Genomic DNA, 25,518 nt, shown 5'->3' with positions numbered 1-25,518 from the left:
TTCTGCCTAATCTTATAGGTCATTCTGTCTTCCTCACTCTGGTTTTTTTTATAATTACTAAATGCTAACTTTTTGTTTTTTACTATTTTGGCCACATCTGCGGAGTACCACAGTGGTTTCTTGAATTTTTTGCTTTTACTGACAAGCCTAATGCAATTTTCTGTTGCCTTCAGTAGTGCAGCTTTTATATAATCCCATTTCTTTTGGACTCCATTTAAGTTGCTCCAGTCTGATAATGACTCCTTTACACATATTCTAATTTTAGAAAAGTCTGTTTTTCTAAAGTCTAAAACTTTTGTTTTTGTGTGGTGTGTCTCAGTCACTGTTCTTATATTAAACCACACTGACTGATGATCACTGGATCCTAAACTTTCACCTACAGTAATATCTGATACCAAATCTCCATTTGTTAACACTAAATCTAGTATGGCCTCTTTACGAGTTGGCTCCTCAACGACTTGTTTTAGAGACAATCCCAGTAGGGAGTTTAGAATATGTGTGCCTCTGGCACAAGTAGCTATTTTTGTTTTCCAATTCACATCAATCAACTCTAGCTGTTGAAGCTATTGATGGGAGACCACTCTCACAACCATTGATAATGCATGAAACCTTACCCATTAATATTTCAATTGGTGCCTTACATAAGGAAGAGATTACATTTCAGGTGATTGCATCTCCTTCTTGTCCTATCATATTAGGATTTCCATGGCTTAGCAAGCATAACCCTCACATTGACTGGGCTAATGGGGAAATATTAGAATGGGGTAAGGAGTGTAATGAAAGGTGAACAGGCAGCCGCATTAGAACACCCCAGCCCAGGGTGTGCAGGATTCAGGTGACCCACAAGAGGAGAGCGCACTGCACAGTACTCCCTTCCTTCCAGTCTCTGTGTGTAGCGTGGACTGTGGGAGAGGGGCTTTTTTTCCCCTCACCCCGGTTTGACAGGAAGAGCTCACTGAGGGCACCAAACTGCTTTCTGTCAGACCTTGGAAAAGGGAAACAAGTCCTCTCCCACAGCCCACGCTTAGCCACACTACACAGGAGGAGGGAGGCGAGCTTGTAAATGGGGGGGACATGGGGGGAGTGAGTAAAACACATGGGGAGGGAGGAGAGGATATGAGACACATGGGGGCTGGGTGATTGAGACACATAGAGGGGGCTGGGGGTTTGAGACACATGGAGTATTGAGATACAAGGGGGCATGGGGAATTGAGACACATGAGAGGGCTGGGGCAATGAGACACATTGGGAGATGGGGGAATGAGGCACATGGGGGGCTGGGGGACTGAGACACATGGGGAGGCTGGAGGATTAAGACACATGGGGGTAACTGTGGAAATGAGACACAATGGGGGCTGAGGGAATGAGACACATGGAGGGGGCTGAATTATTGAGACACATTGAGGGGGGGTGGGGTATTGAGACATTTGGGGTAGGTAAGATATATGGAGGGATTGAAGGACAAACAAAGCGACAAAGAGGGGATGGGGAGAATGAGACAACGTGCACAAGATACACACAAATAGTGCTGTGGAAAGAAAGAGACACAAAGAGGGCTTGAGGGGGGCAAAGAGTCAAAGAGGGGCTCGGGAAGAGGCAAAAGAGACAGACAGGGGAAGGGTCAAGAAAGACAAACATGGGCATGGGGAGAGAGACACCCAGAGGAACTGGGGACACAAAGAGACACAGAGGAGCTGGGGTGGGGGCTAAGGAGATAGAAAGGGACTGGGGGAGAAAGAGAAACACAGAGGGGTTGGGAAGGGGAGAGAGAGACACATAAAGGGACTGGAGGAAGAACTAGACGCACAAAGGGACTGGTGGAAGAAAGAGACACACAGAGGGGCTGGGAAGGGGAGAGAAAGACACACAAAGGGATTGGAGGAAGAAAGAGATTTACAAAGGGACTGGAGGAAGAACTAGACGCACAAAGGGACTAGTGGGAGAAAGAGACACACAGAGGGGTTGGGAAGGGGAGAGAAAGACACACAAAGGGACTGAAGGAAGAAAGAGATGCACAAGGGTTCTTGAGGGGAAGAGACACACAAAGGGGCTCAAAGGAAGTAAACGACACACAAAGGGTGGGGTATAAGAGGCACAAAGGGAAAAAATGGGGTATAAGATATACTAAAGGGGAGTGCAAGACAAAAATGGGAGGATAAGAAACACAAAAGAGGTGATAAATTCAAGAGGGGGGATTAATGGACACACAGGTGAAGATGCATTTTTTAAAGGGGGGCAGCAAAATGCTTCTTCCATTGGGTAGACAAAAATCCTTGCACTGTCCCTGGGTTTTACTCTTCTGTAGCATCCACCTATGGTGTGTATTTCACTCCGCTTGCTGTCTTCTCTGTTTGCCCAGCTTGAGGACACTTCCCCAGGCAGGACAAATCTCCAGTGTGATGCTTGTCAGCATGACATAACCTGAACAGTGACATTAGTTCCTATACTCCCTAGCCAGTGCAAGATGCATTGGCTACGAAGTACAGCGCGTGCACTGTGGTTGTTATGTGTGGGGAGCAGAAGGACCACCTGTAGAAGGTCTTTTCTGTTCGCTCTTGTCAGTCAATTCTTCCTCATTCAGCGCTATGCTGAAGAATTGATTGACAGGTGGGGAGGAAGATCTATTTTAAATAGTTTTTTTTCTACCAATTTATTCATTTGCTACCATCTCTGCAGCACAATGAATAGATAGAAATGTTTGCTCCGTATATAAGTTGTTCCTGGCATGGCAGTTACCTTTTAATTAAATTCTAAATGAAATGATTTTTTAATAATATGAACAACCTGAAACATATTACATGTAATGCCACCAGGTGGGGATCTTCTACCGAAACATGCTGGGATGCCCAAACAGCTGTATTGGGAACTGGTAGGATAGAATTGAGAGAATGTTCTGTATATGGAAGAGAATGACAAGTGTCAGTAGCTTCAAAACAATGTCACAATATCTTGTATGTTTAATAACAAAGAGTGGCATTAAAAACTAAATTAACCTTACCTACAAGGATGGCTTCATAGTTACCCACTCACCTAAACCTGTGTTTCTATGCATTTACAAAGAAGAAAAAGCACACGCAGGAGGCTAAAATAATATATCCATAAAAATACAGAAATTAATGTAACAGCCAAAAAAAAATGTATTCTTTATTTTTGCCGAGATGGTTGACATCGAACAAAGCATGTACAAAAAAGTGGGCATATACACAGCTATGTCAAAACAATAAAAATTGAGTACACAATATAATACAGAACGTCCATGATTAATAAGCAATACCAATGGTAAGTACAATGTCACTGCGGTGTGCATATGCGCATAATAAATTGGTCAACCAGTCAAGGAGTCTTGAGTTTCATAGAAATGTAATTAATAACAAAAAATACACATTAAACACTAAAGGTATCTTGCATAATGGTACCAACATCCTGGGGAGATGCCTAATTATCAAGCCAGGGCTCTTCTGAGATCAAATCGTTTTTTGTTTTGTTTTTATTACATCCCCTCTTACACGCACAAGAAAAGAAAAAACAAAACATCTCTTCTAATGGCACTAAACTCATTGACCTAAGTAGATCCAGGACAGAGAAGAGAAAATCCCTACCAGCTGAATATAAATAGAATGTATTATATTAATGCAATCCAGCTTTTCACTGGGGGAGGGAGGAGGGTGGCGGGTTAACATTGTGCGGTACCTATAACGTCACCATGACTAATAAATATTGCACTTCTTTGAGCTAGTCAATGTGGCTATATTGTCCATGCAGGCATTGGACAGCTTTGTTTATTCTGATCACTGATTATGTGTAATGTCTATAGATTGCCCAACTGAAGGGCACATTTTGCTCTTTAGTTTATCCCCCTGTTTCAGTCAGACAGGAGGATAATAAAATGGTATGCTCCAATCAGGGCTCAGTATTGTTACAGATGTTTTTTGAGCAAACTGTTGCTACAGTCAGTCACGAGTCTTAATTAATATCTAGAATGCAGGATGAAAAGAAATAAATCAGAAGTACAGCATCTATTACAACCAAGGTAGAAACCCCTATGCCATTGGTAGGCAACCTTCGGCACTCCAGGCATTGTGGACTACCTCTTCGTTAACGTTCTTACAGTCATAATGCTGGCAAAGCATCATGGGAGATACTTCACAAAATCTAGAATGCCAAAAGTTGCCTACTCCTGTCCTATGCCGTCTGTCAGCAAAGTTAGAAGGCGTGGTGGTTTATGCCCTGGTGTAATGACTGCAGTGTGCGTGTTGGGTAAAATGATCAGTACAAATAAAAAGATTCCCATGGTCGGATTTTAGCCCATTATTAATGTGAAACCCGTATTCCAGCCCAAATTGCCAGTGATCAACTGTCTAAAAGACCCTGTACCAGCAGGAACAGAGCTGTCAAACTAAAAAAAGATCTACAATTCCAGATAGACACCATCAATAAAAATACTTTATAAAAAGTGTATCCCACATCAGGGCCCCGTGCGTGCAACCACAATTACCCTTGGCACAACCTGGGCACGTATTTTTATTTGGCACCCGTTTTATGTGAAGCATGACGTTAAACTTTACTGAAAACCAACAGGGATTAGATCAGAGTGTTATTACACAAAAGAATGCCATTTAGAAACTTAGTGAGTTAAACAATGGGATATGGTGAATACAGGGATAAACTGTATATTCTATAATTACACCTCAGCGCCATCTACTGTCCAGTATGATCAATATGTTCATTGTGTAAGATGAATGATGTTGCGACTCCAATATGTTAAATATATGGTAAGCCTCATTTGTTTGCTGTGATTGTCTTTTACCTGCCACAAACATATATGAATTATGAGGGTATTGTCACTTGTGTTTTCTTGCCTGATGTGTGATGTTTTGATAGACTAGGTTTACTTTGGTCACTAAGCAGGTGTTCATGTATGATTGATGTACTGTATATTATCTATGTTACCCAGCAATATCAGGGTTAGAGGATTACTTTATTTCATGTTTGCCTACCAGAGGCAGACTTTTTCCCCCCAAGTATGTTAATGCTAGCTCCAAGCTGGATAAGTATCAGTAACATATTCCGTACTTTTTTCGTCTGCAGACATGCACCCTCCATTCTGCAGAATCCTTACATTCTATAGGCCAGTTATGGATCCAGTGATGTAGAACTCATTATAATGCCAAGGTGGGAGCATGTGTGTGGTGGTATACCCACAGGTACCTGAGTTGTCACCACCATGGACCCCTGTGTTTATAGCTCCAGAGTGATTAAAGCTCCTTGCCACTGTGTTATAGCGGTCTCACCCAAACACTAGCTGAGACTTAGTGAAGGGTGAAGAAGAACTGAGGTCTCAACAGTAGGTCCCCACTGAGAACAAGAGAATTATGCCATATCTGGTGTCTTGGTGAGCTGATAATGCCTGAGCTGATAATTTAGTTAGCACCTGGACACCTTGGCACCAGGTTAACAAAAACATTGAAAACATATGGTAGCCATGCCCACATCCCCACAATAATGCATTTCCAGAGAAGAGACTGGGCTCCCATTCTGTCCAAAAAAGCGCTCAGATCATAGGTGGCTAACCAAGGTTTAGTGGAAGGTGAAAGTTTTAGCAGGCCACGACCAACCTGTGATCCAGCTCAGAGTTCCACAGCACTGGGTAGAAATCCAGGTCACCTTAAATGATGACGCTTTCAGTCACTACATGGAGCTTCCTCAAATCCTTGGTATTATTGGATGCCTTGCCACCTCCTCTGTCACCCCTCCAAAGCGCCCTGGTTGGTGGTTCAGGGACAGAGAGTGCCCTGGTTAAAGTATGACCAAACCCTGGTAACTCCACAATCCGATCAAACATTCCAGAAGTGTTGCGGTTAACCCCCGGTCAGGTGCACCCTGCCTCAGGGGCTCCGTGCCTGGCCTATCTCTTGTATTTTGACCCTGACTTTTACCACTATTCTGACTACTGTATTCCTTGATCTCTGGCTTGTCTTACCGTTTACCTACACTCTGGTTATCTGACCTCAGCCAGTCCTGTTATATTCTATTAACGTTAAAATCTGGCCATTCTAAGGTCCAGTAATACGTCTTAGTTTTTCTGGTATCTATTTATTTAGTTAACTTGAGTTCTGCTTGTTGGGTATGAGTTAATCCTAATCTTAGGACCTTCAGTCCTAAAATAATGAAGATACATAGAAGCCATCTTTATTGTCAAGTCAACAGGTAAGGAACTTGAAGATCTCTCTTCTCCAGTAAGGGCAGCAACTCAAGCCCAAACTTTCAATATTAAGGTGCCGATCACTTAACTTGTGTCTGATAAGTACAATAATTTCTGTGACACTTGTTTATTTTTCAACGTATTGTGCATAGAACCCCATTGATAGCCATTATGTCAGTGGTGTATCCTGGTTTTGTGCTGCCCTAGGCAGGACAAAACTCAGGCGCCCCCCTCACCCCCACCCCCCCCCCCCCCCCCGCCACCCCCACCCAACCCTTCCCCCGCCTTCTAAATACACACACACTGACAGATACGCATCCATTAGCTAACTGTTAGCTAATGGATGCGTATCTGTCAGTGTGTGTGTGTGAGTGTATGAGTGTGTCTGTGTGTGAGTGTGTCTGTTAGTGAGTGTGAGTGTGTCTGTTAGTGAGTGTGTCTGTTAGTGAGTGTGTCTGTTAGTGAGTGTGTCTGTTAGTGTGTGTGTCTGTTAGTGTGTGTATGTCAGTGTGTGTGAGTGTCTGTTAGTGAGTGTGTGAGTGTGTCTGTTAGCTGCTAACAGACACACTCACACACTCACTAACAGACACACTCACACACACTGACATACACACACTAACAGACACACACAGTCAGACACACACACACACTCTAACAGACACACTCTCACACACACACACTCTAACAGACAAACAGACACACTCACACTCACTAACAGACACACACTAACAGACACACTCACACACACTAACAGACACACTCACACACACTAACAGACACACACAGTCAGACACACTCACACACTCACTAACAGACACACACACACACACTAACAGACACACTCACTAACAGACACACTCACACACACTAACAGACACACTCACACACACTAACAGACACACACAGTCAGACACACTCACACACACTAACAGACACACACACACACACTAACAGACACACTCACTAACAGACACACACTAACAGACACACTCACTCACATTAACTCATTTTTTTTTTTATTTACCCCCCCAGCCTCCTTACCTTTGGGAATGCTGGGGGGGTTCTCCCTCTCCCTGGGGTCTAGTGGGGCTGCCGGTCGGGCTGCTGGGCTGGTTGCTGGGCGGGCGGCTGGCGAGGGAGCACTTCCTCTGAGCTGTCTGCTCAGCTCCCTCGCGCGCCGAAGAGTGAGGCTGGGAGGCGGAGCCGGAATATGACGTCATATTCCGGCTCCCAGCCTCACTCTGCGGCGCACGAGGGAGCTGAGCAGACAGCTCAGAGGAAGTGCTCCCTCGCCAGCCGCCCGCCCGCCCAGCAACCAGCCCAGCAGCCACCAGCCCAGGATGTCTGTTAGCCGCAAGGCTAACAAGGCATTTGCCCTGGGCGTTTGGGGGCGGCTTTTTTTGCCGCCCCCTGGAAAATGCCGCCCAAGGCAAATGCCTTGTTTGCCTCGCGGCAAATACGCCCCTGCATTATGTCCTGGGATGTAGGCTTGCCAGGTCCAGTTTTATTTTCTGGACACATAACATTCTGAACAAGGAATGTCACATGATGTCAAGTAGCTTGTAGGATTTATAGCAGGATTCCATGTACACCCCCTAGTCTCCGATCTCGTCATTCTGGTGCAGTACCTCACAGTGCCCTAACTTGCTTTGGTGCTTCTGCAGACTGCTGCAACCAAATTGGTGTGGTCTGATTGTGCCCCAGAAAGCCTTAGTCTGTAAATTCTCATATCCCTATTTAGTATAGCTTTACCCCTTCTTGGTTGCCAGATTATTTGGTTCAGGTTTGGTATCTAGTTAGCTAATCTGTATTCTGAAGGTCAGTGACCAGAGAACTTGCTCCTTGATGTGTCCTGCTCGCTGTCTCCTGCAGGCCTTATTCCCTTTCTATTTTTTACTGTATCCTGAAGGCATAAGTCCGAGAGGCCTGCCCCTGTATCTGAAGGCCTGTGCCCATGAGACATGCACATTACCTTGTATTCTGAATCTCCCTGTTTTATTTGTTTTTGCAGTTGTGTTAATTTAATTTATGTTCTTGCAGTTAACATACTTGTTTTTTTAATTGCTGTATTTCTCTGCATTTGTATTCCTAATTAACGGTGGTTGCTGTTGGTGTGAGCACCACTTGTATTATAACAGACATACTTGAGACTTCCAGGGAGAAGAACTGGGATCTTTTTAAACCTTGGACTAGTGGTCAATAATTCAAACTTGTTGTAGTTATGTTCTGGTACAATCTGTGGAATCCTTAATGGCTTTATTAACCAATGAAAACATGCGTGTCTCTTAACGCCTTGAAATAATGGGAAATAGAGCATATTTAGTAAAACTGTAAATGTGCCTTAATATGACAGATGTACTGAATAATTAAATGCTTTCTTACCCAGGAGCCATCCATCACACATATCTTTGTTCTCCAATTCTCTATAGAAGCAATGGATTGGAGCATTTCGTGGAAGAAGTCTTTGAAGGCGGAGCGGGATGACTGCAGCAGAGGAGTCCTACCACTGGAAACGAGGTAAGTAATCTTTATTAACGTAAAATTTGAATATCAAAGGGAGGTAGGCAAAAGGGAATGGACTAAAGGGAACCTATAGTCCCAAAATAACAACAGTTATTTTCAGGACTATAGGTTCTCTTAATTAAAACAATATACATCAGCTAGAGGTTAAGATTTATAGCTAATGCAATATTAATGCTCAATATAACTACCAGAAGTCCACTGCATATTCTGTACCTGCCGTCATTAATCCCACAAACACTCTGAAAAGGAAAATTATTGCTGACTTCAACTGGCTAGAAATACACAAACACCTTTATTCCTTGGTGATTAAAGTTGCAACAATCGGCTGGCAGTACGGACAGTACAAACAGAAAAAACAGAAGATGCTGATGTGTTTCGTTCCTGAGCAGCATGAAACGTAATAGCGTCTTCTGTTTGTACTCTCTGTACTGTTGTGTCATAGTCTAATGTTGCAATTTTAGTATTAAAGCTATTTGTACATTACTAGCGATATTATTTATTTCCCGTGTCATTCCCAACCATCATTTCCTCCCTCCCCTTCTCATTCTGAAAATCGCATCACCCTCTCCTTTAGTTTGATACATCCACTCCCTAGCCATCTTCTGAAACAAAATAGCTCATTGCATCCAATCAGAAACTCCAGTATATACTGCAGGACATTATGTAAACACCCTCGGAAAAAGTTAGAAGGAATCAAGGAGATAATAGGCTACAAAGTACGCAGAACTGAGAGAGAAGGGTATACAATACAAGGATGCTGAAAAATCTGATATATTGGATTAGGAAGCAGTTACAGAGATAAAATGGAAAGGGTAGGTTAAGATGAAAAAAAAAAACACCAGTTGGTAGGGGGAGATCGGAGGAAACACTGAGTGAAGGATTGAAGATGAAAAGTGGGAACTGAAGGAATATTGTAGCACAGGAACTTCTCACTGTTCTACCACTGCATCAAGGGACAGGGAACAACAACAATGGATCACTAGGGAAAAAGCAGCCAAGATTAAGAGACAGAAGGATAAGGAAAACACGTTAGTGGGAAAGGTTAAACAACTGGGTCAGAGAGGTCATTTCCAATAGTATCTCGTTCACTCTCAGGTATTTAATACAATGTTGCATTATGTAGGTGTGTGTTGCCATAGTAACCAAAGCAATGCTCGTCTGCATGGAGCATCATTCCATCAGCTGCCAGAGAGTAAATGTGATAGTCTCGGATAACTCATTTCGGCATTTACAGTCATCATGATAGTCTCGAACATTGACTTGAAAGTTTGCTTCTTTTATTTGAGCAATCTGGTCTCATTTTCTTCTAGTGTTGAGGAAATGTTGAAATGTGATTACAGCACACGGATGTTTCAGTAGAGACATTATAATAGGTGTAACTGGTTTTACGGTTTCCTTTAAAGGCAGTGTAACAGGAACACTTTGGGTTTTTATGAAGATATTATTTTGTTTATTATTTTTGGCATTTATAGCACCAACATATGCTGTAGCGCTTTACAATATTATAAGAGGGGGGAAATTTAGCAATGAATAAGACAAGTACAAAATGTTACAGGAAAAGTAGTTTGATGAGGACCCTGCTCAAACGATCTTACAGTCTAGAGGAGATAGAATCTTTCATTGAAATTCTAGTGCAATCACAAGGTATACATGGGACAAAGTAGGTGCTACCTTGTCTAATGTAAAAACTTTGCCATGGTTACCATAATTGATGGGAGAAGGCATGTTCTCTCACAATGTGCAATAGGCGTCCAATGCAATAGATAATCTTTGGACGATCACATGTGACACACAAACGGTACACAAGTGACACAGCTCCTAATAGATGGACATGTCAGGACTTAAGAAACTCAGCAGAGAAATATGTTAGCAGCAAAGAGGAAAATCATTGAATAATGGAGAGCAGCAAAGCTTACACATAAAAAATAAATAAAAATAATAATAATAATTAAAAAACATATTCTGTAGGTGTGCAAATTAGGCGACTTTAGTTATTTGTCCAATGGGGCTATCCCAGGACAATACCATATACAAATAATATTAAAATCTTAATTAAGTAGTTATTAATTTAATTTGTGATAGTTCGATTTTTGGATACTAAAGGGGAATTTATTATAATTATTTTATTTTATTACTTTTTTTTTCCATAGCTCTCCATACATTATTGCAAAGCAGGTTTATGTATAAAGCAAAGAGTTCAGAGTTTAATCCGAGTATCGATAGCGCCCCAGCTTTATTTCACAGCTTATTCTGAGCACAAGACTCCAGGTCCACAGTCCAACATCTGAGACACTCCTCTTCACGAGCCATAAATGTGACAAATGCTCAAACGTATGACATAAACATAGACTGTAGACTCTTGTGTATGTAAATATTCTGACTGCACAACAATCAGGCAGGTAGAGAGATAACAGAAGCTGTAACATTGCGCTGTTTCCTCCAAGAAGCCAAGCAATAAGTTGAATGGAAGTGGACTTTATTGCCTCCAGTGACGTTAAATCTGGTTGCCTGGTGACCTTGCCTCTGGTTTTTATGATCTAGTCAAGCTATGAGAGAAGAGGGAGTGGTTAAAAATTGAATTAACACTGGTCTGTCAAGTTTCAGCTGTAGAGGCTAGGATTTTTCTGTTCGTCTTAAAAAAAAAAAAAAGAAAAAGGATTGCTTTACAGGAGACGCTGCTAATGTGGTGTAATCCTTCGTCACACTCTGCAATTAAGATCTCCTTTCAATATCTTGCCTTCTGGATATGTCCGAGCTGCAGAGAGTGCGGGCAGGTTGCTACAACACAGTAAAGAACGAGGCAGCTGGAATTTTGGATATATCTAGAGATGAAAGCATGAGCAGTGCAACAGAAATGATTCAACACTTGGGGATTCTGTGACCGCTTTCTATTTCATGGGTATGTTGTGCGCTTCGGGTTAAATGCCACAAGAATATCCCTCTCAGTATTGATGGCAGGAAAGACCCTGAAGGCGATGGAGTGGAAGAAGGTGAAAAGTTTAGGGAACCTGAGCCGTCATAACGGTCCTTTAAATAAGGTGAGCCTGCTATTGAATTTTTTTTACAGAAATCATTACTAAATGTTTCGTTTAAGGTGATACAGACATATAGATGGCACTTACAGAGTCTATATGAACCTGATTTAGAAAGGAAATGGTGCAGGCTAAGGAGCTGTAACAATCGTGCAATGGCAAACACATACCAAAATTGCTGGTAATAGTTTTTTTTTCTTTTGTCATTTTTATTTTTTTGTTTATATATATATATTTTTTTTTTAATACAACTAGACAGAGAGTCGTGATGAACTGACTACTGAATTATAACATTTTATCTAAAGTATCCAGGTTACAAAAATAGACATGTTCCCACTTGACTGTTTCAGGATGATGCAATTTGGTTACTCCGGTTACCAAAAATTCACCATTCTGTGAATAAAGTATATGAGCTTTTGATAAAATATACCACATTTATTTGTATCTCTATTATATGCTGTATTATGTCTAATTCACGATTCAAATTATTTTGACTGATTTGGCAAATATAATCTGGGGGAGTCAATGCTTTTATTGTTGTGTACATCTGTACTACATGTTGCTAGAAGAAATTATGACTTGGCTGTTTTGTAACAGTGTATTTTGTATATTGTGGGCAGTGTACACAGGTAACTATGAAATCTGCATGAACACAAATGCTACCCCCCCTGTGCCTCAACAGCCGAGGATTTAATATTATAGCCAGGAATTATGTATTTAGGATCTGGACAAGAGGATTAATCTGTGCAGTAGGTGCTAGGAAACCTTTGGGTGTCAACAGTGTTCTGTTATTTAGGAAGGTGTGTAGGGAATCTCAGTCTGGTATAGAGGTGTAGTATCTATTTTAGAGTATTTTGTGAAATACCAGTCTGTGCTGTTAAAGATGCACATCCAATAGACAGACTTTTAACTCTTAAATAACAGAGAATTGAGCAGTGAGACTTCAGAGGCACGATCTATACACAAAAACTGCTTCATTAAGATAAAAGTTGTTTTGGTGACTATAGAGTCGCAATGTGTTGATGGCTAATGATGGCAACCCAGATTGTTTGCAAATCTCATTTTCCATGATGCTCAGTCAGACTAAAGACAACAATAAAACTAGTTAAAGGGACAATCTAGCTCTCCAAAGTATTTTAGCTTGCTGGAAAGCATTAATTGTGGAGAGTGTGTCCTCTTTTTGTCATTTTGTAAAAAGCACATATTTCAGTAGAAATTAACACTTTTTAAAATTATACTGGTTACACCCCCTTGGCTTTCAAGCAGACAACCAATCCTGTTAGTTCTTTGTTTGGTTAGCCCAGTGGAGCTAAACTCATAAGACAGCTATTGCCCAGAGCACCTGCCGTGCAAAATCGTTTCATTGAACTGCATTCAAGTCTGTGATGGACAGCCAGGGACAGAAAAAATGCATAATTAAATGCATGCATATTTTCATTTGGGGTATGTCTACGAAATAGTGATTTTTTTATTTGGGCAGTGAAGTGTCCCTTTAAGTACCATGGAAACTATGCTTCTTAATGATCTAGGGGTGCTCTAGTACATGTGTCAGTACTATATTGAATGTTAATTCACTGTTACAAAGTAATTCTGGGTATACTTGTTATTATAACATTGGATCCAGCTTATATGGTTCAGTTCCTACCGTAGCCTCATACTGAAACAGAAAATACAATGCTTTCCTATGGGGATGCTTAGATGCGGAAGCATGGCATGATGAGGCCATGCCTCCTTGATGATGTCGCTTTAGGCAGAGAAGTGAGAAGCTTCATTAATCTTTATGGCACACAGGAAGTGGAAAGATTGTATATAGAACTAACTAGGGACAGGGTCACTACAGCGTTTGGCATACAGGTTTGCATGCCTAACAATATATATTGCTTACAAGTCCCTACATAATGCTGCTCCAACCTACCTTTCCTCCCTAATACTCAAGTATGTCCCTTCAAGGCCCCTATGATCTGCCAAAGACCTACGTATATCCTCTGTCCATACTCCCACCTCTAACACTTGCCTCCAAGACTTTTCCAGGGCTGCACCTCTTCTGTGGAACTCCCTTCCCTCCTCCATAAGAATTTTTTCCCAGTCTCCAAATCATTGAAAACTCACTTCTTCAAGAAAGCATATCAATTAAATTATTAGCAGGTTTTTATCCCCCACCCTCCATGACTCCTCTCCTGCAACTGTCAAAAATTACCTACCAAGCCCTCAATTAATACTTTTCTAACAACTTACTTCGTACCCCTACTTCTACCCTTTGTGTCACTATACCCCACTCCCTCTAGAATGTAAGCTCATTGAGCAGGGCCCTCCATCTCTCTGTTCCTGTACGTCGAGTTGTCTGGGTACAATTACATGTCTGTTAGTCCACCCTTTGTACAGCGCTACGGAATCTGATGGTGATATATAAATAATAAAATAATAATAAAAACTATAGTGTTCCTTTGAAGAGCGATGCTTTCTGGCTGCTGCGCCATTTTGTTCTGGACTGTAGGGTCTTCAAAATATGCAGTAATGTGGTGTGACATGTACTCACCATTGTTGTCTATTAGAAGTGCTTGAGGCCTTCTCCTAAACTGTTTCTCAACACTTGCAATGTAGGCCTTCAACATCTCTGCAGATTCTGCTTTGTCTTTCATGAGCTAAGACATAAAATACCTGGAATATTCATCGATAAATGTTAATATATACTTATTACGCCCAAAAGACATCTGCTGTATTGCACCAAATATATCTGAGTGAATGAATTACAGAGGCTTTACTGAGTTCCTATAACTCTGTTTGAGAGTAGAAGACTTACACCGTTCCCTACTAGACAACATTCACATACTGCTGTGTTTATTCATCAAACCTTTACTTTGTACATCAGACATTTCCTTAAAGTCTTTTATACCACAAACAGATGCAGTCTGAGCAAATATTGGATATGTAGCCTTTTTCTTCTTCTTCAAATCCGCCATTACTTTAAAAACATTGTGCATACAAAAGACCATTTTTTGTTATTTAACATTAAATACACTCTTGATTAATGTTGAAACACTGAGCAAATTGTCTGTAAGTAAATTACATTTTGCACTTTGTTGTGTAATATCTCACATTACACATTTTAAGAAACTGTTTCCTCGTCCTTGTATAGACAGCTCATTGCTCACCATATCTGTAAAATGATTGTTTATGAAGCAATTAGAATCTTTGCACATGTGCGATGTTGTTGCACCTCAATCAACAATACAACAATTTTTTTCATTTTTCAATTGTTTATTTTTGTAGTGCATAGGTTCGTTCACAAGCTTACAGTGACATTCTGATATGGAAAAGCACAATTAGGTTGAAAGTAAGATCATCATAAAATGTCAGAGATATAAACAGGTCTGGGTCAGTATACAAGAAATGGGTTAGGACAGGGGTTCTTAACCCAGTCCTCAAGGACCCCCTACCAGTCCATGATTTAGGGATTACCTGGGTGTGTCTAAGGTGTTTAGAAAAAAAAATAACACCTAAGACAGAGGTGTTTTTTTCCCTTTTTCTAAACACCTTAGACACACTCAGGTAATCCCTAAATCCTGGACTGGTAGGGGGTCTTTGAGGACTGGGTTGACAACCCCTGGGTTAGGAGATACTCATGTGAAATCATCTGACAGCACAAGAAAGCAAATGCAAGCTAGTTAATCATGTCTAGAGTAGTGATTAAACAAGACTTCAAGGTTTGCAAGATATTCTAGGCATGTGAACATAAAATTAATCATGCTGTTAGTGCTGCGTTTTGACACAAATTGCAAGAGTACACAGTAATCATTCTAGTTATGCATTGCTTGAGGTACTAGAAAAGGTATGTTATTATATCAGGAGAAAAGGCAAAGCAAGGAAATTAAAATAGAAACAGGTAACAGGAGTCCACCGCATGGTAGTCAAACTAGGTAAAAGCCTATACAGGCCAAGTTGCCAGGATGTGCTTCAGGCTTCATCCAATGCCCAACTTGCTAGGAGACTGTTTGGCTCTGTGAGGAGGATTCCATATGGGTGAGTGTAAGTGGTGCGGGGGCATCAAGGACAGGTCTGCGGTCAGGTGCCATATCTCCCATCTGGTGCAGCAGCCGCCATCTTGAGTGGTCATGAGGTGCAAAGCAAGAGAGAGGGGGGAAGGGAGGAAAGACAAGACAACATACTTCCTCTCCAGCACCATAGAACTCACAACACATAGTAAGTCCTCCAACACCTACAGATCAGACACCAGCATCTATAATGATAGGCTGTGTGGTAGGAGACCAACACCAGCCTATTGATAACATCTACACCTTCAGATCAGCTTCAACTCTAGGTTGGCTTTCACTTTCTCTTGACACGTGTGCTGCACCTTTGCAAGTAGAATTTGCTTAGCTGGCAGCCTGATACAGAAATGTACACCATAAACCTTTTAACAATGCTCTTTTGAAATTGGTCATAAAAGCTCCAGAGCAGTGGTGTTGAATACTTATTGTTTCATGTAATTTGTGGCTCTTTTCGTCCAAGAAGGATCTCTGAAAAACTTCCTTCTTCTTAAAAAGAAACTTTGTGTCCAAAAAATGTACATACACTACTGTGTAAAAGTTTTAGGAAGGTGTAAGTAATTACGGTAAAGTTTAATGCTTTCGAAAACAGAAATGTTAATAGTTTATCTTTATCAGTTAACAAAATATTACATATTTTTATTGCAAGGAACTTGGCAGGTAGGTTGTTCCAAACATCTTGGAAAACTTACCACATTTTTTCTTTAGGCAGCCTCAGTTTTGGTCCCCACTGTTGGGTCCATGACATCACTTCCTGTACTCCTTGTTTTTCTTTCTTTCTCTGTTATATATTACTGGTATTTATAAAGCGCCAAAAGATTCCACAGTGCTGTACAATTAGTGGAGAATGTACAATATACACAGACAAATACAAAAGGTAGAGAGTTTATGTTGAAGAATGTTCATAATGATGACTTTGGCTGTATCTTTGAGGTCATTGCAATTCTGCAGAATAAACCTGGGGTCATATTTCCCAGTGCTTCTCAGCAATGAGGAGATCATTAATTCTACAACCTAATATTTTATATGTTCTCATGCATAGTTAAGTCCAGGACCAGTGAATAGATTTTTTTGGCTACACAGACAAAAATGCTTTTTGCCCTCCTCCCCCTCCAAAAAAATAAAATGCATCTGCACCTCTCTTAATCCCCCTTTTGAATTTCTTATCCCCTCTTTTGAAATGTCTTACCCCTTTTAGTGTATCTTATCCTCCTTTTTCCCTTTTGTGTCTTACACCCCCTTGTTTGTCTCTTGCAACCCCTTTGTGTGTCTCTTACTTTCACCCTTTGTGTGTCTCTTTCTTCCCCAGCCCCTCTGTGTGCCTGCATATATATATATATATATATATATATATTTTATATATATATATATATATATGTCGCCTTACCCAGCTCCTATGAATGTCTCTTTGTCCCATTCCCTAGCTCCTCTAAATGTCTCTTTGTCACATTCCCCAGTCCCTCCGATTGTCTCTTTCTCCCCTTCCCCAGTTCTTGTGTGTGTCTCTTCCCCCCTGCACTCATGTGTCCCTTTAACCCCCACCTCCCCCTGCCCCTTGTGTGCCTGCTGAATGCCCTCCATGTTGCGTGGCCAAGCAGACCACAGTAGATGATCTTCTGTATCCTCTACAACAGACTTCCCCAAACTCTGGCCCTCCAGACGTTGCTGAACTACAACTCCCATGTTTCTCAGCCTATCTATTTCATTCATAGAATCATGGGAGTTGTAGTTCAGCAACATCTGGGGGCCAGAGTTTGGGGAAGCCTTCTCTACACAGTCTGGGAGAAAGCTGTCTATTGTGCTCTCAGTGAGCACTTCCTGTCAGAGCGGGTAAAAGATACAGACGATCCTCTACCGCAGTCCATGCAGCCATGCTACATGAAGTGACTAGCGGAAAGGGGAGTGCTGTGTGCTTCCCTCCTTACGGTCACCCAGAGAACAGACATTGCATCTCCAGGCTGGTGCCTAAGCTGCCTTATGGTTGTGCCAGCCCTGATTGAGTTGCTTGGCTTTGTTTACACATAGAAGGTGAAAAAAAAATTATGTGGAGCACCGTATGCACTTTTAACCATAGGCAACTGTATTCATACCATAACGTTGATCATTTAATCCCCTCCACCAGTGCAATATATATTTCTGTTGGTAAATACGTATTTTTTTTATATCCAGGTTTAGTGATGTACCGAACTGTCCGCCGGCGAACAGTTCCTGGCAAAATTAGCGTGTTCGCGTTCGCCGCGGCGGGCGGACACATGCGCAGTTCGATCCGCCCCCTATTCGTCATCATTGGGCAAACTTTGACCCTGTGCCTCTCGGTCAGCAGACACATTCCAGCCAATCAGCAGCACTCCCTCCCTTCCACACCCTCCAACCTCCCTCCCAGCATCCATTTTCGATTCATTCGGAAGATGCATGCTTAGTGAGAGGAGGGAAAGTTTAGCTGCTGCTGATTAGATAGGGAAATTGATAGCTAGGCTAGGGTATTCAGTGTCCACTACAATCCTGAAGGACTCATCTGATCTCTGCTGTAAGGACAGCACCCCAAAAAGCCCTTTTTAGGGCTATAACATCAGGCTGCTTTTTTTTTTTTTTTTTTTTCCTGTGTAATGTAATTGCAGGTGCCTGCCTGCCAGCTTCTGTGTGAGGTTCACATTGGATACTGTGCATATTTGCCCAGTGCCACCACTCATATCTGTTTTAACAATAGGTTAAGCTTTACATTTAAAATAAATATTTTTTTTTCACTGTAATAGAAGAGCAGTTGCCTGCCTGCCAGCTTCTGTGTGAGGTTGGATGCATTGCCCATTTGCACAGTCAGTGCCACCACTCATATCTGTTTTAACAATTGGTTAAGCTTTAGATTTAAAATAAATATTTTTTTTTCACTGTAATAGAAGAGCAGTTGCCTGCCTGCCAGCTTCTGTGTCAGGTTGGATGCCTTGTCCATTTGCACAGTCAGTGCCACCACTCATATCTGTTTTAACAATTGGTTAAGCTTTACATTTAAAATAAATATTTTTTTTTCACTGTCATAGAAGAGCAGTTGCCTGCCTGCCAGCTTCTGTGTGAGGTTGGATGCATTGCCCATTTGCACAGTCAGTGCCACCACTCATATCTGTTTTAACAATTGGTTAAGCTTTAGATTTAAAATAAATATTTTTTTTTCACTGTAATAGAAGAGCAGTTGCCTGCCTGCCAGCTTCTGTGTCAGGTTGGATGCCTTGTCCATTTGCACAGTCAGTGCCACCACTCATATCTGTTTTAACAATTGGTTAAGCTTTAGATTTTAAATAAATCATTTTTTTCACTGTAATAGAAGAGCAGTTGCCTGCCTGCCAGCTTCTGTGTGAGGTTGGATGCCTTGCCCATTTGCACAGTCAGTGCCACCACTCATATCTGTTTTAACAATTGGTTAAGCTTTAGATTTTAAATAAATCATTTTTTTCACTGTAATAGAAGAGCAGTTGCCTGCCTGCCAGCTTCTGTGTGAGGTTCACATTGGATACTGTGCCCACTAGCCCAGTGCCACCACTCATATCTGTTTTAACAATTGGTTAAGCTTTAGATTTAAAATAAATATATTTTTTTCACTGTAATAGAAGAGCAGTTGCCTGCCTGCCAGCTTCTGTGTCAGGTTGGATGCCTTGCCCATTTGCACAGTCAGTGCCACCACTCATATCTGTTTTAACAATAGCTTAAGCTTTAGATTTTAAAGAAATCATTTTTTTTCACTGTAATAGAAGATCAGTTAGTTGTCTGCAAGCGTCTGGGTGTCAGGCCTACTTCAGCGTGTGCTCTGCAGACCTGTGCCAGCGTGCTTTGACAGTTGCCAATCATATCTGGTGTCTCTTTAGCGTGCTTTTAAAAAGAAAAAAGGTTTCCAGTGTAAGCTAATAGCAGACAGTCAGTGTCCTTCAAGCGGCTCTGTCAGGCCTTCCTTCAGCGTGTGCCCTGCACAACCCTGCCAGCGTGCTTTGACAGTTGCCACTCATATCTTGTGTCTCTATAGCGTGCTTTTACAACCAAAATTTTGTTTCCACTGTAATAGAAGAGCAGTTGCCTGCCTGCCAGCTTCTGTGTGAGGTTCACATTGGATACTGTGCCCACTAGCCCAGTGCCACCACTCATATCTGTTTTAACAATTGGTTAAGCTTTAGATTTAAAATAAATATTTTTTTCACTGTAATAGAAGAGCAGTTAGTTGTCTGCAAGCGTCTGTGTTTCAGGCCTACTTCAGCGTGTGCTCTGCAGACCTGTGCCAGCGTGCTTTGACAGTTGCCACTCATATCTGGTGTCTCTTTAGCGTGCTTTTACAAAGAAAAAAGGTTTCCAGTGTAAGCTAATAGCAGACAGTCAGTGTCCTTCAAGCGGCTCTGTCAGGCCTTCCTTCAGCGTGTGCCCTGCACAACCCTGCCAGCGTGCTTTGACAGTTGCCACTCATATCTTGTGTCTCTATAGCGTGCTTTTACAACCAAAATTTTGTTTCCACTGTAATAGAAGAGCAGTTGCCTGCCTGCCAGCTTCTGTGTGAGGTTCACATTGGATACTGTGCCCACTAGCCCAGTGCCACCACTCATATCTGTTTTAACAATTGGTTAAGCTTTAGATTTAAATAAATATATTTTTTTCACTGTAATAGAAGAGCAGTTAGTTGTCTGCAAGCGTCTGTGTTTCAGGCCTACTTCAGCGTGTGCTCTGCAGACCTGTGCCAGCGTGCTTTGACAGTTGCCACTCATATCTTGTGTCTCTATAGCGTGCTTTTACAACCAAAATTTTGTTTCCACTGTAATAGAAGAGCAGTTGCCTGCCTGCCAGCTTCTGTGTGAGGTTCACATTGGATACTGTGCCCACTAGCCCAGTGCCACCACTCATATCTGTTTTAACAATTGGTTAAGCTTTAGATTTAAAATAAATATTTTTTTTTCACTGTAATAGAAGAGCAGTTAGTTGTCTGCAAGCGTCTGTGTTTCAGGCCTACTTCAGCGTGTGCTCTGCAGCAGAGGCGGCTCTCTAATTAGGCGGTTTAGGCGGCCGCCTAAGGCCTCGCGCTGGCTGGGGCCTCGCGGCCGCCTAAACCGCCTGTTGGCAGAGTGTGTCAGGTCCTCGGAACAGTGACCGAGGACCTGACACCAGGAGGGGGCCCGGCGGCTTGCCCGGTATGCCGCTGGGTGCGAGGCCCCTCCTGGCTGCCAGGCCGGCCACCGCAGACACTGGTCTGCAGCTCCGCAGTGTGCAGAGCTGCAGACCATGTGACTCGCGAGAATTGGCCAATCAGAGCGTTGCCGCGGGTTACCACGGCAACGCTCTGAAATCTCGCGAGATTACACGGTCTGCAGCTCTGTGGAGCTGCAGACCGTGAGCAGTGGCCACCGGACAACCAGGGAGCCCACTGGACCACCAGGGAAAGGTAGGCTTTCGCTCCCCATCTCCCCCCACCACACTCAGGCTCACCCCCGACCACCATAACCCCCCACCACCCTCAGCCTCACCCACCACCATCACCCCCACCACCCTTAGCTTCACCCCCCACCACCATCACCAAGAAGTTACAGTTCTTCCCCTCAGCCTCACCCCCACCAGCCTCACCCCCACCACCATCACCCCCACCACCCTCAGCTGCACCCCCCACCACCCTCAGCTTCACCCCCCACCACCATCACCCCCAATACCCTCAGCCTCACCCCCACCACCATCACCCCCACCACCCTCAGCTGCACCCCCCACCACCACCCCCACCACCCTCAGCTTCACCCCCCACCACCACCATCACCCCCCACCACCATCACCCCCACCACCCTCAGCCTCACCCCCACCACCCCACCCTCAGCCTCACCCCCACCACCATCACCCCCACCACCATCACCCCCACCACCCTCAGCTGCACCCCCACCACCCTCAGCTTCACCCCCCACCACCATCACCCCCAATACCCTCAGCCTCACCCCCACCAGCCTCACCCCCACCACCATCACCCCCACCACCCTCAGCTGCACCCCCCACCACCACCCCCCACCACCCTCAGCTTCACCCCCCACCACCACCATCACCCCCCACCACCATCACCCCCACCACCCTCAGCCTCACCCCCACCACCCCACCCTCAGCTTCACCCCCCACCACCCTCAGCTGCACCCCCCACCACCCTCAGCTTCACCCCCCACCACCATCACCCCCAATACCCTCAGCCTCACCCCCACCACCATCACCCCCACCACCCTCAGCTGCACCCCCCACCACCACCCCCACCACCCTCAGCTTCACCCCCACCACCACCATCACCCCCCACCACCATCACCCCCACCACCCTCAGCCTCACCCCCACCACCCCACCCTCAGCCTCACCCCCACCACCATCACCCCCACCACCATCACCCCCACCACCCTCAGCTGCACCCCCACCACCCTCAGCTTCACCCCCCACCACCATCACCCCCAATACCCTCAGCCTCACCCCCACCAGCCTCACCCCCACCACCATCACCCCCACCACCCTCAGCTGCACCCCCCACCACCACCCCCCACCACCCTCAGCTTCACCCCCCACCACCACCATCACCCCCCACCACCATCACCCCCACCACCCTCAGCCTCACCCCCACCACACCACCCTTAGCTTCACCCCCCACCACCATCACCAACAAGTTACAGTTCTTCCCCTCAGCCTCACCCCCACCAGCCTCACCCCCACCACCATCACCCCCCACCACCATCACCTCCACCACCCTCAGCCTCACCCCCACCACCCCACCCTCAGCTTCACCCCTCACCACCATCACCCCCACCAGCCTCACCCCCACCACCCTCAGCCTCACCCCACCACCATCACCCCCACCACCCTCAGCCTCACCACCCTCAGCTTCACCCCCACCACCATCAACCCCACCACCCTCAGCCTCACCCCCACCACCCTCAGCCTCACCCCCACCCTCACCATCACCCCCCACCACCCTCAGCCTCACCCCCCACCACCCTCAGCTTCACCACCATCACCCCCACCACCCTCAGCCTCACCCCCACCACCATCACCCCCACCACCCTCAGCATTACCCCTTCGCCCTCAGCCTCACCCCCCACCACCCTCAGCCTCACCCCACCCTCAGCTTCACCACCCCTCAGCATCACTCCCCCCACCACCTTTAGCATCAACCCCCTTACCCCCCTCAGCATCACCCCCCACCACCCTCAGCATCACCACCCTCAGCATTACCCCCCACCACCCTCGACATCACCACCCTCAGCATAACCCTCCGTCACCACCCTCAGCTTCCCCCCACTCACCATCACCCCCTCCTTCTCACATCACCCCCTTCTCACTCTCACATTACCCACTCTCACATTACCCCCTCTCACTCTCACATTACGCCCCTCACTCTCACATTACGCCCCTCACTCTCACATTACGCCCCTCACTCTCACATTACGCCCCCCACTCTCACATTACCCCCCCACTCTCACATTACCCCCCCACTCTCACATTACCCCCCTCACTCTCACATTACCCCCCTCTCACTCTCACATTACCCCCTCTCACATTAACCCCCCTCACTCTCACATTACCCCCCCTCACTCTCACATTACCCCCCCTCACTCTCACATTACCCCCTCTCACTCTCACATTACCCCTCTCACTCTCACATTACCCCCCTCACTCTCACATTAACCCCCCCCTCACTCTCACATTAACCCCCCCCACACTCTCACATTAACCCCCCTCACTCTCACATTACCCCCTCTCACTCTCACATTACCCCCCTCACTCTCACATTAACCCCCCCCCACACTCTCACATTAACCCCCCTCACTCTCACATTAACCCCCCTCACTCCCACATTAACCCCCCTCACTCCCACATTAACCCCCCTCACTCCCACATTACCCCCTCACACTCTCACATTACCCCCCTCTCACTCTCACATTACCCCCCTCTCACTCTCACATTACCCCCCTCTCACTCTCACATTACCCCCCTCTCACTCTCACATTACCCCCTCTCACTCTCACATTACCCCCCTCTCACTCTCACATTAACCCCCCTCACTCCCACATTAACCCCCCTCACTCCCACATTACCCCCTCACACTCTCACATTACCCCCCTCTCACTCTCACATTACCCCCTCTCACTCTCACATTACCCCCCTCTCACTCTCACATTACCCCCCTCTCACTCTCACATTACCCCCCTCTCACTCTCACATTACCCCCTCTCACTCTCACATTACCCCCCTCTCACTCTCACATTACCCCCCTCACTCTCACATTACCCCCCTCACTCTCACATTACCCCCCTCACTCTCACATTAACCCCCCTCACTCTCACATTAACCCCCCTCACTCTCACATTAACCCCTCTCACTCTCACATTACTATCACCCCCTGCTCCCTCTCATTACCATTAACCCCCCGCTCCCTTTCACCATCACCCTCCACTCCCTCTCACCATTACACCCCCCGCTCCCTCTCACCATCAGCTACCCCATACACATAGAGTCTCAGACAAAAACACAAACATGCTCACAGAGACATACATTCGCACACACAAGGATACTCTCTGTCAGACACACTCTCAGGCACATACACAGGTAGACAGTGCGTCAATGTGTATATGTGACACTTTTTTGTTAGTGGGGCCTCATGTTTGCATTTCGCCTAAGGCCTCATAAAGTCTAGAGCCGCCTCTGCTCTGCAGACCTGTGCCAGCGTGCTTTGACAGTTGCCACTCATATCTTGTGTCTCTATAGCGTGCTTTTACAACCAAAATTTTGTTTCCACTGTAATAGAAGAGCAGTTGCCTGCCTGCCAGCTTCTGTGTGAGGTTCACATTGGATAGTGTGCCCACTAGCCCAGTGCCACCACTCATATCTGTTTTAACAATTGGTTAAGCTTTAGATTTAAAATAAATATTTTTTTTTCACTGTAATGAAGAGCAGTTAGTTGTCTGCAAGCGTCTGTGTTTCAGGCCTACTTCAGCGTGTGCTCTGCAGACCTGTGCCAGTGTGCTTTGACAGTTGCCACTCATATCTTGTCTCTCTATAGCGTGCTTTTACAACCAACATTTTGTTTCCACTGTAATAGAAGAGCAGTTGCCTGCCTGCCAGCTTCTGTGTGAGGTTCACATTGGATACTGTGCCCACTAGCCCAGTGCCACCACTCATATCTGTTTTAACAATTGGTTAAGCTTTAGATTTAAAATAAATATTTTTTTTTTAACTGTAATAGAAGAGCAGTTAGTTGTCTGCAAGCGTCTGTGTTTCAGGCCTACTTCAGCGTGTGCTCTGCAGACCTGTGCCAGCGTGCTTTGACAGTTGCCACTCATATCTTGTGTCTCTATAGCGTGCTTTTACAACCAAAATTTTGTTTCCACTGTAATAGAAGAGCAGTTGCCTGCCTGCCAGCTTCTGTGTGAGGTTCACATTGGATACTGTGCCCACTAGCCCAGTGCCACCACTCATATCTGTTTTAACAATTGGTTAAGCTTTAGATTTAAAATAAATATTTTTTTTTCACTGTAATAGAAGAGCAGTTGCCTGCCTGCCAGCTTCTGTGTCAGGTTGGATGCCTTGCCCATTTACACAGTCAGTGCCACCACTCATATCTGTTTTAACAATAGCTTAAGCTTTAGATTTTAAAGAAATCATTTTTTTTCACTGTAATAGAAGATCAGTTAGTTGTCTGCAAGCGTCTGGGTGTCAGGCCTACTTCAGCGTGTGCTCTGT

General features: G+C 44.6%; 1 protein-coding gene across 1 annotated transcript in view; it reads left to right on the top strand.

The window, feature by feature from the left end:
* Nucleotides 1-11,550: 11,550 nt before the first annotated feature.
* PDE8A (phosphodiesterase 8A) overlaps nt 11,551-25,518 on the top strand; it is a 311,048-nt gene continuing 297,080 nt past the window's right edge. The window contains exon 1 of the mRNA XM_063448997.1: nt 11,551-11,763. Coding sequence (XP_063305067.1) covers nt 11,677-11,763 — 87 coding nt within the window. The 5' untranslated portion in view covers nt 11,551-11,676. The remainder of the gene's footprint in view (nt 11,764-25,518) is intronic.

The sequence above is a fragment of the Pelobates fuscus genome, chromosome 3, assembly GCF_036172605.1.
Source record: "Pelobates fuscus isolate aPelFus1 chromosome 3, aPelFus1.pri, whole genome shotgun sequence".
NCBI classification, from domain to species: Eukaryota; Metazoa; Chordata; class Amphibia; order Anura; family Pelobatidae; genus Pelobates; species Pelobates fuscus.
The sequence above is the reverse complement of the archived record's forward strand: the minus strand, read 5'-3'. Positions and strand labels throughout refer to the sequence as shown.